This window comes from Pyxicephalus adspersus, chromosome 8 (genome assembly GCF_032062135.1).
Source record: "Pyxicephalus adspersus chromosome 8, UCB_Pads_2.0, whole genome shotgun sequence".
NCBI classification, from domain to species: Eukaryota; Metazoa; Chordata; class Amphibia; order Anura; family Pyxicephalidae; genus Pyxicephalus; species Pyxicephalus adspersus.
In genome coordinates this window covers 52,717,713-52,735,236 of record NC_092865.1, presented here as the reverse complement: position 1 = coordinate 52,735,236, position 17,524 = coordinate 52,717,713, and the positions used below count along the sequence as shown (strand labels likewise).

General features: G+C 38.4%; 1 protein-coding gene across 1 annotated transcript in view; it reads left to right on the top strand.

The window, feature by feature from the left end:
- The window catches only part of LOC140337105 (NUAK family SNF1-like kinase 1), a 32,405-nt gene extending 21,317 nt beyond the window's left edge, over positions 1–11,088 (top strand). The window contains exons 4-7 of the mRNA XM_072420649.1: positions 810–875; positions 3,931–4,050; positions 4,831–4,963; positions 6,515–11,088. Of these exons, the coding sequence (XP_072276750.1) occupies positions 810–875; positions 3,931–4,050; positions 4,831–4,963; positions 6,515–7,476 (1,281 nt within the window). The 3' untranslated portion in view covers positions 7,477–11,088. The remainder of the gene's footprint in view (positions 1–809; positions 876–3,930; positions 4,051–4,830; positions 4,964–6,514) is intronic.
- Positions 11,089–17,524: the final 6,436 nt, after the last annotated feature.

Sequence of the window (17,524 nt, the reverse complement as noted above, 5' to 3'; positions counted from 1 at the left end):
TCTCTTGTAAGATACTTCTGTAGTGCGGCTTCCTCTCCTTTCAATCAATACATTGTTATTGCTGGCTGAAGCCACTGGAAATAATAAAAAGTAAACCTCTATCGCCGACAATAAATCACTGAGCAAACTTTGCAGGTTTAGTCTACAGTCTATTAGAAACCACAAGGGAAAAAAAGCTTTTTTTTTAAAAAAAAGTAATCCACTCAGTTTTGAGTGTTAGGCAAAGTTTAGACTTTAGATATTTTATTATAGTGTTTACCGGTCCTGGGCACCTACTGTCAAACACACTGCCCAGGAGCAGTAACAGGTGGCCAAGTAACTGCAAAAGTAGAGTTGTTTTGTGAATTGAAACATTTGTATTTGTATTTGAGTTTTCAAACACTAAAAAATACTTGTAGAAATGTTTGCAAGTGGCACCAATTGCAAAACGCCTATAGAAGCAGCAGGGGTGACAAACTACCCCTAGATACTACACACTACCAAAAAATATACGGCTCCTACTTGGCTGTCAAATGAAGAATAATAAAATGATCCATTTGGTCAAATGTTAACCATTTTTTGCAATAAATGCTAGTATGAAAAAACATTGATGCTGACCTTCTAGCAGATAAAAATACAGACATGAATGCAGCTCTTTATTTATTTATACATTATTCAATTTATTTATATTTTAGTTCTAACAGTGTAAATACTTGAACAAGGTTGTTGTCAGCTAAGTGTTTAGATTGGGAGGGGGAAAATCAGCAAAAAGAAGCCAATCAATTTTTTTCTGATATCATTTAATAATTTTTTGTATTTCTCTTTTTCAGAATGAAATTGTTCACAGGGATATAAAGTTGGAGAATATCCTTCTTGATGAAAACCTAAATGTAAAGGTAGGTTGGAAAACAGAAAAAAAACAGTAGCAGGTCTACTTCAAAAACTACATTAGATAGCATCTCTAATCATCTCTATCGAAAATATTTGGGTTGTATATACATGTTAAAGGGGTATTTGTGAAATATTAATATTTCAAAAATTTGGGATATTTAAAAGAATAAAAAAAAGGAGAATTGCACTTACAGAATAAAAACTTGGCATAAGACAAAGCAACAGGCTGAAGTTCCGGAACGTTCACCGAGATTGCTTGAACAGAGGGGCAGCAGTGTACTTCTAGAGAGCAGCAAAATAGGTTCAGACTGAATGCTTCTAAAGTGTATCAATGCCCCTCACAATAGGGTATAGGCAGTACCCCAACATGTATCAGTAGGATTACCCTCGTCCATTTCCAGACTGTTGGGTAGTAGGTGTCCTAATTCAGGTTCCCTGTAGACAAGCAGAATTCCACTGGTGGCCTTCTTACCTTCTGGCCTCTTGGAGTTTGACAGCTGATCCTCGGTTTGGAGGATTTTTGAGAAAGATCGGGAACTTTAGTCTGTTGATTCATATTATGGCAAATATTTACTCAGTACTTGTAATTAATTTATTCATTATTGAATAGCCATGGATTTGATTAACAGACATCGCAATGGTGTTGCCCAATCTTACCATAGGCAGGAACAAATTATAGAAATGGCAAATAGAAATTTTAGAAATATTCTTCAACCAGAATGGAATATCATTATTTGTTATAGAAGGAGTTGCTTGTAGTAGAGTACACCTTTACTACTGACATGTACTATAATTCCATAGACTGGCAAAAGCCACAGGGGTACTTTGTCCTAGACCAATTATGTAAATGAATCTCTTTTGTTTCAACTTGCATGGAACTGTCCAAAGCAAAAACAACAACAGCGGAAGTTAAATGTTGATCTCCAGCAATACTGAAATTTCACTCCTGAGAATCTAGTTTAAAGCAACAGTTCTCAGCATGCCATCTTATAAACACAACCATCCTTTGCAAGAGACGAGAATGCTAATAGACCTCCAGCTGCACACTCGGCCAACTGCTTAACAACCCTGCACTTTTTTTGCTACTGATAAATGGTGGGAACAACTCAACCAAGCCAGAGCCAAGAATTAACCTTTTTTCACATATCAAACAGCTCAGAGTGCAAATGGGCATAAACAGCTTAAAGATACATTAACATCTAAAAATAACAGAAAGCAGTCATTGACTAACTTCCTGCTGTTTCAAAAGCCTTTTAAGGAAGGTATCGCAGGTTTAACATTGTGCACAGGAATGTTGGGAATGTCTGTGTTTTAGTATTGCACCAGGAGAAAAAAAGCAGCATTTAATTGGATCCTTCTCCAGTAATTCATCCTATTCCTGACAAATAGCAGGATGTATTAGCATTCCCGGAATGTTTTTTTCTAGGAAACAATTCCAATTCTTTCTGCACTTTCTCTTGTCTCCTGTTGTTGTTGTGTCGTGGTAGGAATGCATATAGAAAGCGATTAGCTACAACTGACTCCCATGTTGTACACATTATCATAATAAACAACAGGTCTGATTCATGTTTTATGTTTTCCAGTTAAGTAACATGCATTTTCCTTCAATCATCAAACAAAAAGCAGAAAGGCAAGAGGTTTCCTGGGGAGCTAGCTCCTGGCTGTACTGAGATTGTGAAGTGCCCTTAAAAACCACTGTTGGTAGGGACAACTTACCAGTAGTAGATTCCCTATGCAGGATATAGCAATGCAGTGAAATACTAACCCACTTGCATATGCATTACTCACAAAGAGCAATTCCGCCCTCATCCAGCTGACCAGGAGGCAACAAATAGAAAAATTCTCATAGCAGTCAGGTTGTTGCCAGTGACAAAACAACTAGTGTGACTTGGACCTTAGAGAAGAATAACTACAAACTATTGTTTATGTCAACTCTGAAAGTGAATATCTTGACTTAGGGGTCAACTGAAATAGGGGATATGGAGAAATTTCTGGATCTCAGGCCCACACCACCAATGCTATGAAATACTAACTCACTTTTATATGCAATACTCTCAGTAGCAGAACATTTCTCTTTCATCCAGCTGGCCAGGAGGGAACAAATGGAAAAAAGTTTAGTGTTTTCATTGCATTCCCATAGCAGTCAAGTTCCCTACTGTGACATAGACCTTGTCAAAGAAAGGCTGCAGACTATTGTGTATGTCTCCAAGATTTATGGGGATTTGGAGGGAATTAAAACAATTAAACCAGACCCACACTACCACAAGCATACTAGCTAGGGCTAAACATTATTCAACCAACTCAAGACAAGTCCTGCATTTGCCTTACAATTAGCTACATGGCTATGATCAGGTATTTAACATTTCATTCAAGATACATGTATTAAAATAGCTAGCCTGCTACCTAGCTTGTAAAAACAATTAAAACCATACATTTCCTTACCATATCTGCAAAAGCATGTTGCTCAGAAATGTCCATGTGGTAGTAACACCAACTGGTTTAGTTGTGTAGACAGTACCTGGGTCTTGAATGTCATACAAGGTTAAACATGCATCAATAAAGCCAAAACACCTATGTATTTGAAACTGCCCCTTCACCACCATAGGAGCACCCCTGCCACATTTCAAAATGAAAATAAAAGATATACTATAGAGATGATTTAATGCATCTTTTGGGTTGTTTTTTGAATGCTTGGGGTGTTGCTTTCAATTTAACTTTTATGGGGAAGAAGGCACAAGCCAAGTTGTATATACATAGGTCCTTAGGGTGTATTTTCCTATATAGAGTACTGAACTTCAGATACCTATTTAAGTTCCGTGTTTGCCAATGAGGCTGATCACACTTAAGCACTGGTTTTGCAGTGCACATCCATCCAACCTCCCTGGAACATTTTTGTGCTTTAATAAAACACCAAAACTACACTTTGGAAACTGCGGGTCTTTATGATCTATTTCTGCATACAGGGTTGAACCTGGGTGTATATATGTTATTAATATGTACTGCCTTGGCGCATTAATATGAAAAAAAAACATATGCCAACAGCGTTGTTCTTGTTTTTAGCTTGCAGATTTTGGACTTTCAAACCTCTATTACAAGAACCAGGTCTTGGAAACATACTGCGGAAGCCCTCTCTACGCCTCTCCAGAAATCGTTAAGGGTCTTCCTTACCACGGCCCTGAGGTAAAAACTTGGATCTTGTTTGCTATTTTTAAAATGTTCATTGTTTGTTTTAAATTCAGTCTCAATGTGTTTTTGCCTGATCACAAAAAGGTTAAAGTACAAGTAAACCCTAAAGGGGTGAATCGTATGCTAAAGCACTGAGTACCATGATTGTTTCTTTTTGTTTTGCCTTTTGTTTCGCCTTTTTGCTTTATATCAGTGCTGGTTATCTCCTATAGCCATTTCCTGTCTACATGAACTCTAGCACATAGCTACATGGCATTTGTTGAGTTTCTGATGGTGACAACAATTGACCATGCCTATGTAATGTGTGTTAAAAAAGCCACTAGTGAGCCCTAGCGGTTTGCTTAACCCAACCTCTTCCATTAATGTAAATGGAAACACCTTTTTTACATTTGGCTGTGGAAGACCTCGGCATTGTTCCCAAATGCAACCTTTGAATTTAGCCTTGGTCCTGTGCAAATATTGTTGCCTATGTTGCGTTTTGCCTTTTCCAGCAGCACAGCACCAGTTTACCGTGAGCTGCAGGATTTGACACTGTGGGTCTGAAAGGGTCCTTGTAGTCTCAATCAGGATGACAGCACAGAAGCACAATTGAGAGGAGCAATGTATTGTTACCCTAGACCAGAAATAGCTTGATCAAGCTTGACCATGTTAAGAATTTATATGAGATTTTGGTGATTAGGTTTCCATCTTAAATTACAGTGCGATTGTTCCTTTACGTGAAGTCTATTTTTCTTAAGCATGCTTGCTATATTTAGCTGGTTTTGTTTTTTGCAGGTTGATTGCTGGGCTCTGGGAGTTCTTCTCTATGCTCTAATCTATGGAAGTATGCCGTTTGACAACAGCAATTATAAAACATTAGCAGGACAAATTGGCAGTGGCCAGTACAGGCAGCCTCCTCATCTTTCAGGTAAGAAGTAAATAGACACAGCAGATTATGTTGCTGGCCCATGAGGCAAGATGATGTCTGTGTTTTAGTCGTTTATTCTACATTTAGTCCTGGTTTAAGTTGGATGTTAGCATGACTTCATGCTAAATACAAGTAATTGCACAATCAGTATTGGTAATCAAGCTGGGATAACTTTCAAGAAATCATCAGCATTTGCTAGTTGTGCCAGATACCGCACAATGAGATCATCTGACTCATTGTAAGAACAGTAAACAATGCGAGATATCTTTAAACTATTGAAACCTAATAAGTATTGAAATATGTCTGGCTTTTGTGGCGTATTGTGGCTTTTGAATACTTGCTAAGTTTTACAAATGGAAAAATACTCTTGAGGGTCAGGACAGCAAAGGATAACAAAAGGGATGGTTGAGGGTCTTTACTGTATAGGGTACCAAAGGAGATAGGCAAGGTCCTGCCAGCATGGGGTATTACATGGGCAATGGTCTTAGCAGTATGGAGTATTAGAGAGTACAGGCAGATCTCTCACTAATGACTGCTCTATGGGATGTTTGCTCAGCTAGAGGTAGCCATAGATGTTTTCATATTGTAATATCTAATACATGAATACAGACAGTCCCCAAGTTAAGGACATCCGACATACGGACGACTCCTAGATATGAACAGGGCTTTCCTGCTCATTCATGTGCAGGAAGATGGTGGAAGGGGGGCGGTTTGCACAACTTGAGGAAGAAAGCTTTTGCTGTTCTGCAACATCTTGTAACTCTTTAATGACAAAGATAAACTTCTGCATTTGTTTCTTTTTGCATATCAAAGGACAGTTTGCTTCAAAAGTTAATGATTGTCTAGGCTCCATAACATTTTTTTTTCTTTTCCTTTGTTTTTTTGCTTTGTTTGTGATTAACTCACAGTGAGTATTTTATACAGTAACTGACACCACACTGCCTAATAAAATGTTGAGACAAACATCTGTCCTGTTTGCATTGCATATTAAACTAATGTACCTGATCTGACTTACATACAAATTCAACTTATGAACAAATATACAGTCCATATCTCGTAAGTAACCCAGGGACTACCTACTAAAGCCCTCCTCATTTGATATACCTGCTTCCCCAGCTTGATTGCTAAACAATTAAAGACCAGGAGGTCAATCTGGTACTTTTCATGAATATAAATGTTTAAAGTAGTCCTGATTAGCTAGCACTGATTGGCTAGCGACTTCTGTGCTAAACATGTAGGGTCATCAATGTCCAAACTAGCTGGGTACAGTTACAATAATGAACTGATTCTAGACACCCCTTGCCTCTTTTAGGATGATTCTGCCGGCCAATCATTGCTGCATTTTGCTAAATGTTCATTCCTGTGGAGCAAGGAAAGGGATTGGGAGGAAGATCCCCTACTTTACTTATTAGTGGTGGGATAATGCCTGCTTACACAGCTGCTATTTGACATCCCTACCAGTTCTCATTTTTGTGAGGCTTTATTTGCTTTAATAGCATGTACATTTTGGAATTGATAAAATAATATATATGAATTTTATTTATTTGACAGGAGCCTGTGGCCTGATTGACTGGATGCTGACAGTAAATCCAGCCAGGAGAGCGACCATTGAAGACATTGCCAATCACTGGTGGGTTAATTGGGGGTACGACACGGTGGTATGTGACTGCCATCTAGTACCTGAATGTCAATCTCCTCTGCTAGCGCGTTACATTGAATGTCAAAACACACCTGGTTTCAAAGCGACAAAAACAGAACAAAGCAAAGGGCATCTCAGAGAAGATGACGAATATGAAGGGTGCCTAAGAAAGTCCAAAAAAGAAAATGACATCAGTCAGTCCCAACAAGAAATTGAGGTTGCTACTAGGAAGAAACCAAAAGGGATCTTAAAGAAAAGGAGCAGCTTTGACAGCTCATTATTAAACTCCTCGACTTTCTCTGAAAACTTGTCTCAGAATTGCATGGAGCTAAGCCAAGAAACAAAAACCACGTCTGCCTACGAGTCTCACATATCAGCGAATGTCGAGTGCACTTTCAACAAGCCGAAAAAAGGCATACTAAAAAAGACATATGAGAGGGAATCGGGATATTCATCTTCTCCTGAGAGGATATCGTCCACAGAATGCCAGAAGGCCTGTCTTAAAGTAGCAGAAGAAAAAGGAAGGCCAGATAGATACTCTCGGAGGAAAAAAGGCATTCTTAAAAAGAATGGACGGTTTTCAACCAGCTTGGATCTGCCAGGAGACTGCTCATCGCTACGGCTCTCAGACTCCATGGAAGACTTAATCTTCCCCAGCACAGATGCTCCAAAGAGCCCAAGCCGGCCATCCAGTGTGATTAGCGATGACAGCTTTCTCTCTAGTGATTCTTTTGACCTGCTCGATATGAGTTCTGAAACAAAATCCCACCTTTTCTCCTACAGTCCGCACACCAGTTTCTACAGTTCTGAGGAAGATGACGCCTTATCAAGCAAGCTTAGAAAGACACTTTGCAACCAAAACCATAAATTATAATCTTTGGGAAACAAAGTCATTGTGACCTTAAATTTTGACAAAGAAAGTAGCATTACACTACTTAAATTAACCACCTCTGGAAAATGAAGACTGCATTACATTTGTTATTATATGTGATTATTTTTTGTGTCAGAGGCTCTGGTTTGTAAGAAAAATCATTCTTTGGGAATGGGTAATGGCTACCACAAGCTGCTTTCAGATAATGACTGCATGTTTTTAGATAAAGACATGCTGACCTGAACTTGTTGTAAGGTCCATCAAATTAAATATAAAGCACAAAACCATCTCCCAGTAGTTAGTCATAATCAACTGGAATTTTTCTGCAAAGGTAAAGACATTCCATTTCCAAGATAACTTTTTGAGCTCTAATGAGTATCGGGAACATACTCTAGCATTTAAAGCAGCACAAATATCTTACCCCAATCTGATTACCAAACAATGCATCAAATCAGATGTTGAAAGTCCAAAAATACAATAGAAAGTATGCAACTCCATAGTTCCAGAAATTTGAGTCATGGGGTCTGGAGATGTGAATTGCCAAATCTTCAATGGTAAAGATGGTAAAATAGTTATTTTTGCATTTATATATTGGCTGAGGTATGTTCCTAACCTTCAAGAAAGTTGCTGGAATAGGTATTAGTACATTATATGACTTTAACATTACTTCTAGTTGAATGTAGCAAACTACTACTAGGAATATCATGGCCTGGTTCAATAGGAACATACTGAAAAGTGTAACAAAAACTGTCAAAATGTGTGACACAAAACCAAGGCTGCTATATGGAAAAGGAAAGGGTATAAGTTTGTTACACTCTATTGATTTCATGGGCAGACCATACATTGTCAATAAAAGGCTAGACACCTTAGTATTTTAAATTTATAATGTGCATAAATCTGTGGAACACGTCATTACTTCAGCATGTTAGATTATACCAGCTTCCAATGATCGTCCAATGTAGCCAACTTCTGTTAATAAAAGCAGACATTCTATCCGGTCAGCTTTCTCAAGTAGTTGGCATTTACTTTAAACCAGACAAACACTAAACACTTTTACACCCAGCTTCAAAAATAGAAACAAGTGATAATGCATTTTATTTGCTTAAAAACCCTTCTATCAATGGGTATTGTGACTGTTACACTTGTACAATACAAGAAGCGATGAGTAACTGCAGATTAGCATTAACACTTTTTTCAGCCAGTGAACCAATCAGATTTCCCATTTACCCCTGCAAGTCCGCTGGTGCCAGGACTGAGAAAAGTAGCAGCAAGACTATCATAGGATCTAGGTTAGTGTTTCTCAAGGGTTCCCCCAGAAGATAAAAGGGTTCCTTTTTGACTCTCAGGTCAGTTTAACTGACACCAATGATCTTTTTGGGTATCTGTAAAGCTAGGTACACACGTACAATAATTGTCATTAGAAAACTGTTCATCGGTGTCGTTGTGAACCTTTTTTGTTAACGGTTATCGGACGAACAATCGTTAGTTGTTAGTTTTCATTGATAATTATTGTACGTGTGTACGCAGCTTAAGAGTGACGATCTTCTCAATGGCCAGCAATGTAAGAGGAATTCTTCCTTCTGATCACCACACTAATGTATTATGAGGTGTGGATATAGTAATTATAGCAGGGGTTCCCTAAGACCAGAATTTTTTTAAATTGTAAAATGGACAAGAAAGGCTTTGTAATAGATTTATGGCTCACTTTTGTCCATAAAATTCCCGTCCTGCTTATGATACAAATTCATTGCATTGCTGGTTGCTACACTTCCAGCCTCACCACACAAACACTAAAAGGTTTCTAGATGAGATGGTATATTTCTTCTTAAGCCAAAGGAAATCGTTTAACAAAATATGGAAATGCCAGTGCATTCCATGAAGGAAGAGAATATAAATAACAGGATTAAGATTCACTTTGTTCTGCTTTCAGACGTAAAGTATAAAACAATTACTCTTTCTGAGGAAGTGAAAACAAGTCTCTTTTAGCTTGGCCATGACTCGGATTGCAAGAATGGAATGCCACCCATGTGGATATTTTGAGATTCCATAATATCACTTGCACAAAGATAGATATATAATGTTCCTGCAGTTTTGGTAAAAAATTCCACCACTTGCATGCCAAGAATGGCTTTAGTCTTCTCACCTTGACCCTCAGCTTTTCTTCTTGCCATATACAGCAGCTCCAGGGTTACTTGATCACACGTTCAGGTTAAAGCGACCTTGATACTGATTTTTTAACTAATTAGAATGGTGGGTGGGGTAGCATTGCACATCTATAATCCAAGTAATGAATGGGAAGTTTCAGCAAGTTAAGTTGTACACCCAATCTCTAAATCTCAATTTAGCTATTATTATAGCTTCAGAAAAGAAAGTGGCTGCACAATTTGCTTCAAAGGGTGAAAACAAGTTTGTATTAAAAGGAAATCATGGCAATTGTATATGATTTATAGTGCTCAGGCAAACTAAATGTAATTTAGTCATGGGGTTTATATCTATACTTTGAGTTTGTGGCCTCTCCTATTCGTTCTCTTCAAAGATATTACGTGTTCTTTTTGGGTTCTGAAAATAATTTTTCAGTACTTAAATTCTCATTTTAAAAAATTATGGTTGCAACCTTTACGGTTGGGCATTGCGTGCACTTAGAATACCTCCCTTGCAGTCAGAGCAGCATTTCTACATATTGGGTGGTTAAAGAAGTCCAGAATACAGAATGTTTTATGGCTTTGTTGCTGGAATGCGTATACACACTTTGTATAAGGAAAGTCTTACATATAGTTCTCAACGAGATACGTGCAAAGTAACACTGACTTTGTATTCTACATGTACTAGGTATTGCTGTGATTCCATCACACAGATAAATCACAGATACATTGTTTCTGAAATCAGGTGCAAATCTTGCCTTCCTTCATGCCCCAGATGCCAAATGAGATTTTGTTATTGGTACAGAATCGAAATCAGGTCAACCTTAAAGCGGAACTAAAATTCCACATTTAGGAATCTATGACTGGGCTGGCCTGTATTGCAGAAAGGGACAGGCGCTGTACCTTTTGTAATATTGCTTCCTACCTGGCTGAGCTGGCAAAAAGCTGAGCTATTGTTGTAAAAACATCCCCAAGTTCTGTTTTATACATTATTTTGTCCCCACTTTCTTTACAGACATATAGAGCTGTAAAGTCATAAAATGTTCTTCAGTTAATGACTGTTCTGTGTAGCTGTCATCAGTGCCCTCTTGTGTAAGAGTTGGCTTCCAATGCAGACCAGAATAAATAATTTATTTTACTGTAAATGTTGCAAATACAATAATAGGAGATTTATATTTTTTCATTGTGATAATTAAACTGTAGGAATATGACATTGGATCTAAGAGACAGATTTGAAAAAGTTCTGTTTACAGAATTGCTCTGCTACTGTAAAGAAAATGTATAGAATTGTTAAATGTGTAACAATAATGTCTGCTAAAAAATGTTCTTCTTCATTATGATTTGTGAGATAAATTACCTGAAAGGTGACTGTTAGAGAGACATTTAAAACTTTGAAAAACTACTGTATGTTATTGTTGTCATTTTAGCTGTTGTTTTTTTTATTTGTTTCAAAATAAAAACAAAAATATTGTAAGATAGTGTTATATCTTCATTGTTTTACTTTAAAAGTGTATGCAAAAGGCCATAACTTTTTTCTGGTTTTGAATATAATATGGAAGGGTTATATCCATTGTAGGATTTGTATTGCTGTCTGTGTCCCCTCTGAGGAAACTCACTCACACAGTTTGTCTTAGTGATCATTTTCCACACAAAGTGATGGGGGACTCCAGAATTGAGAATTGCTACCACAACAAGATCAAAGGGAAAAGTCTTTTGGTGGGGGAACATGTTATACCTTTTGAGAGATTTCTTCTCACTTTGGGGCGGATTTATTTAAGCTCTCCAAAACTGGAGAAAATAGACTATTATAGGTAAAAATGGAAGATCCTACAAACCTGGAATAGATTTCCTAAAACTCATTTGCTTTTAGTTGTCAAATGTTTTCAATCCAGATTCATTTTGGGTCTTCTAGAACACCCAAGTTCTCTCATGATAATTTTTCTTCTCCGGTCTTGGAGAGCCCTAATAAATCAGGCCCTTTGTGTTCTGTCTACTGAATAGGCAGCGAAAGGTAATACCCAATTATAAAAATGTTTGCTTTAGATGTACTTTTAAAGGCAACTGTAGCTTTTACTTTGTTGTTTTAATAAAGAGAAATGCTGGAACCAGCACTCGAGCCTAGGCGTAGCCACCCTTATGTTTGTGTTCATGGTTGGAACTAGTGTTGATACTCCTTTGTTTCTCCTTTTTCTGGCCTTCTCCAGGATTTGATTGACAGTAGTTAACACAACTTTTAAAGAAACAAACCATTTGTGGTGTGATCAGTTTTAGGGAAAGCATGCCGAGTGGGACTGACCAATGGATTTTTTAAAAAATCAAAAATAATTTGTGGCAAAGGTACAACAATTTACCATTGCATGGATGAGCCTAAACCCATATTTATGCCAAGCTTATATCGGGCATTTCGTTTTTTAAATCTAGGGAAGGTTCAGACCTGCCTTGGGTTTAGGTGATCCTGCACAGCTGCTTGAAAACTGCTCAGTTTCTCACACCATAAAGAACCAGCGTACGCACATTTGACAGCTGGCAGCAGTTTCTGCTACCGGTAGTACTGCTCACTGCTAGCCTCATTCATTCTCTGTAGCCCTTGTAGCGTTTCCCTCGAGGAACTGGTTCACTGTCATGAGGAAGAGGTAACTGCACTGCAACCTCAAGGCCAGTCTGCACGTATCCGAACTGTTGATTATGTACAGCCTAAACATTTTTATTTAGTTTTGGATAGAGTAGGGACATTTCAAACTCCTATCAGTTTATTTTTTGCTGTGTCTTGTTTGCGTATTTTCTCTTCCTGGCCCAGAGACACGACAGCAAAGTGACAAAGGAATTTATTACGAGACCAGGTGCCGCAAAAAGTACATTTTCTCCTGGATCTGCTAACATATAAAAAATGTTTCCATCATTCTCAGTGACAATGGTCACGAATAAAAAAGCTACTTACCTACCTAGCCGGGACACAAGCAGTAAAAAAAATAGTTTGACAAGGTAATAATCCTTTCCTGCGATATCCAAAACAAACAATAAAAAGGTATTGATTGGACATACATTTTATGTTACCGACACTGAAAGGAATGGTATATCACCACAAAACTAACCAAAGTTTCAGAAACACAGATATACTTTTTTCCTGTTGGTGCACCCCCCCCCTGGCAAGTCTCAGCTGGCCTTCCATAATCACAAAATCTTGAAGCTTGTTGTTATGTTTTTCAGAAAGATGGGGGTGGACGGCATAGATGCGGGCTGCTGCTCCCAGCTTATCAATATGGATAATAACAGATAAAAACTCATATGATTGATTGTTCCTAAAACATTAGCCTTGTCCGAAGAATGTGATTTCACCTTTCAGAACAGCTTACCAAAGGGCAGATGTCAACCACCTTAAAATGTCCCTCAGGCTACAATAAGGTGCATGAGCATAGCTTTACCTGTAAGTAGTAATTCATTAGCTCTACTGCTGCCTGTGCTGTCAAACACAGTTCCAGAGAATTTGATCCTTGAAGTTTAATATAGTGTTTATCTCCTGGTTCACCCACATCTCTCACTGGTTTCTCTGACTGCCCTCCACATCATTACTGCAGACAATGGTGGCATGGAGGTCAGCAGATGGAACCAGCGAGAACTGTGGAGGACCCAGGATATTGATGCTGAAGGAAATGTCAGATGCCAACTGTTCTTTGATGGTCTTTAGCTGTGGAAAAGGTAAATATGTGCAGAGTTCCTTAACAGAAAAACTTTAGCATATCAACAGAATTGCTTTTAAATAGCATTCTACTCATTATACTTTTCCTGTCCCTTTTAACCAAGCTCATATTGATTCTGGAACAAAACGTTGCCGGAAATGTACTTTATAAAAAAATATTTTATTTTTCAAATTGGCATCCTGAGCAAACTGCTGCTAGGCCTCCAGGAGCGGCAAACCGCTTTTTAGGTCAACACATCTGCTCAAGTTGTCCTTGTATTTGTGGTGGTGGTGGGTTTAACCCCACCACAGCTACGATGAAGATGCAACAATGTGTAAATGATTGCACAAGGGGTTCCCAACCGCTCCCATACAGATGAACCGTGGGGAGTGCGGTTGAGCTTGAAGTGCAAGGCTAGTTTACCACAGGCCTGAAAGGGGTCCACATTGTCATAGGATTTGATGGGTTTTTAGGTATTTTTGTTAAACAAAGGGATAGAACACAGCACTGTCAGTGATATTTTAGCGTTCATAATGTGTTTTATTATGTGAATATACTGTAATAGCTGAAGTTAGTAATTGTGATAAGCTAGAAGCAGGAAGCTTCCACCTAAAATTTTATCTCAATAATTGCTTGTACAATTCACTTACTTCCTGTGAGTTTGGATTAGAGTTCCTCTGATAATTTGCCTGAGAATTATCAGGGCAACACTGAGAACTGAACAGAAACTGTGAATCTGTCAGGCTGGAATGGTCACTGGAAGCTGCATTCCGATTTGAAGACTTGTAAGCTCTGAAATAACAAGGGTATGCCTTACTATGAAGCATTATTTAAGAGTTGTCAACAAATGAAGTTCTCAGAAGATATAACAGTTAGTATTACCTTATTATTATGATACTTTATGGTCCAGAATTATTAATGTTTGGTTGGGTTAGTAAAATCAGTTGCAAAAACAATATTAAAGATGATACATGAATATTGAAAGTTTTAAATTTTGCCTCCCTGGGTCCTACCCCATCAGTTTGGTAGGGGGGAACATGCCTTAGACCATATTTCATTGTTTGATCATTGGTTTCATTACAGGATGTTTCTCTTTACAATTTAAGCAGATAATGGCTGGTGGAAAGGCAGTTTTCTGAAAACAGCACAGAACCCTGCCTCAGAAACCTCCTTTAAGAACTCTCAGCCCATGAAAGCTGTGGGCTAGTTCTTGGGAGGAGAAATGAAAATATCAAAATGAGCAAATGTTAGCCTAGAAAAGTGGAAATCCCAAGCCGACTGTACTTGCATGCAGACCAACTTAAGTGAAGAACATCTGTAATGCTGAGGTTTTATGACTTAAAAGCCCAAATATAAATAATTGAAAAAGGGCGGCCCAGGTACAGTCAGGCACATGAGGAATGAGCTAGATCAGTGGTCCCCAACCCCTGGGCCGCAGACAGGGGCAGAAGTGTCGGCAGCGGTAGCGGCCCTCCTTACTCTGCTCTAAAGCTAGTGACAGTGTGACAACAGGAGCGCAACCAGCGGGAGGGCAGGCGTCTCTCCTCACATTGCTTACACAGGAGCTGCTGGGATTGGCAGGGCAAAGTATGTAAGGCTTACACTTCTCTGCCATTCCCAGCAGCTCTGCCACCTGGCAGCACACCAGCATTTTTACACTACTAAGCTATTCTCAGCTAGTGTGCTGACAGCAGGGGATGCTGCCGGGAATACAACATGTACCAGGCCGTGGCAAATTTTTATTCTGTTACTGGGCCCTACTGTCAGAAAGGTTGGGGACCACTGAGCTAGAAGATGCTGGCCATCTTCCAGTATGGAAATGATGAGGGCATTGTTTAAGATTTTTTCAAACCCACCTACCCTAATAATAATAATAATACAGCTTCTAGTGCAAAATGCACAGTGAAATCAGTAAGTGTAGGAGAGGAATCTATACAACTGTCCAAGACTCTAGATAAGGCTGGAGAAAAATTACAGAACAGAAAATGATGACTGCTGCAGATGAAAATGATAAAAATTGTCCTAAATGAAACTGCATGGCATCATCACAGATTATTATTAAGCTTCCTTCAACAAACAAGGACATTGAATTTTACAGTTTTGCTTTCTTCCAGCAATGACTACTTTTACAATTCCCTTCAAAAGAGATTGATGATGGAAGACTCTAATTCTGAAGGTTTGAATAGGGAGCAGATGTTATCACTGACTGTAGCTCCTTCTCTGATTATGGTCCTAATGGGGGTTGTATGCACACAGGGCCACCAACCTATTCTATTTTTTTTTTTGTAGTGAAACAAGGGTAAATGCCTTCCTGCTCATTCATCCCTTTATTATGCAGTAATGTCATTATTAAAATGAAAATACCAAAAGTAAATACTGCACAGTATTGAAGTTATTCCATGTGATATGAAAATTAAACCTGATGGGAGGGAGAATCTGCTCTGAAATGCCGAAACCCTGGAATATGAATTAGGTAGAGATTAGAGATAGCCTAAAGGTAAAGGACATGAACCAACACACTACATCAAATACCACTATACAATATAGGAAAGTCCTTTTCTTATCTATAACCTTTCAGTTGACTTACCCACCTTCCTCTCTATGAATACCTTCCGGCTTATGGTTAAAAAATTACAAATGACAAACCTTTATTTTAATATTATTCGATGAAATAAGCTCCATGCAGCAGTTGCTAAGAAATAAATTACATTCTCAATACAGAAAACCCCTCACCCGGCTCCTGGAGGAATGCTGAACATGTCTTTGATGTTCCAAACATTAAGATTCATTTTAAAGCCTGCAGTAAAAAAGGAAACAAACAAAGCAATACTATAAATATATACTTACATATATTTCATACACTTGTTGGTAATATATGTAAATGGGAAGGATGACATCATTCTACTCTATGAGCAGAAAATATAGACTTATACAGCTATGTGCTAAATAAAACCATAATGTAGATCAAGTTTTGGTTGACAAAGAATCTAGACTAGGAGATTGAACACCACCACCACCCCAACGTGGGCAGATATTCGATTCTTGGTATTGTGACGATTGTTTATGATTGTCTCAGGTAAAAAAAAAATCTAGCATTAGTGTAGCTGCTCCACAATGTTATTTAGTGGTCCACCGTGCATTGTTTTGTATTGGAGAGAACGCAGCACGATACTCCCGCCAGTCCTCCAACTTCCAGGACAGAAGAGAAGAGTGCAGTCTGTCCAGCTCTCATTTGTTCTACCACTGCTCGGAACAATAACTACTAAACTTTCAAGCACCAATTGCATCTTCTAAGCTCTAGAGTCACTTTATAAATCTTACTGACTCCCGGTACTTCAGAAGAAACCAGAGGTAAATGTCTGTCAGGAGCAGCAGAACAAAACTCCAAGTCATATCTCTGCTCTTAATCCTATAATCCTTACTTAAAAAGGAGAAATGGTAAAAGACAAAGCTTTTAGGGTTTACCTTTTAGAGTTCATCTACTGTATGTTTATAGAAGGATTGAAAGTGCTTTGACCTTAAAAAGGAACTGTTAGGAAAATGAGAAAGAAGAGAAATTACCTGTTAGATCTTTTGGATTTGTTGATGTGCAGGCTCTGTGGGAGAAAAATGAAAGATAACTTATGGCTAATGGAGGCCAAATAACCTAATGGAGGTCAGGGTAATTCAAAATAATGCAGGGCAACCAAGGAATTTGTATGTTCTCTCTGTGTTTCTGTGGGTTTCCTCTGGGTACCCTGGTTTCCACCCACATCTCAAAAATATGCTGTTAGGATAATTGGCTTCCCTCCAAAATTGGCTTTAGACTGTGATAATGACATATGACTATGGTAGGGACATTAGATTGTGAGCTTCTTTGAGGGACAGCTAGTGACATGACTATGGGCTTTGTAGAGCGCTGCGTAATATGTCAGCGCTTTATAAATACTGGAATACTGAGTAATAGCGAGGTGACTAAAGAGGAAGGCTCTCTAAAGTTTCTAAAGATAAACGAAGGAAGGAAAAAGAGGGTTAAGGTGCAATTACCATGTCAATGGTATGAGAAGAATTAAAAGCTATTTTGACCCGGCTGTGCTGTAAACTGGAAATGAAGATGGGAATGGTGAGGGAGAAAAGAAGACGTGACCTGAGAGCTTAAATTTTAGCCCTGGAGGATGGGGTGCCTGCAAACCATTGACACTTGATATTTTCCTTTAGTTTATAATAAATAAATATGAACTTTTTCTAGAAACT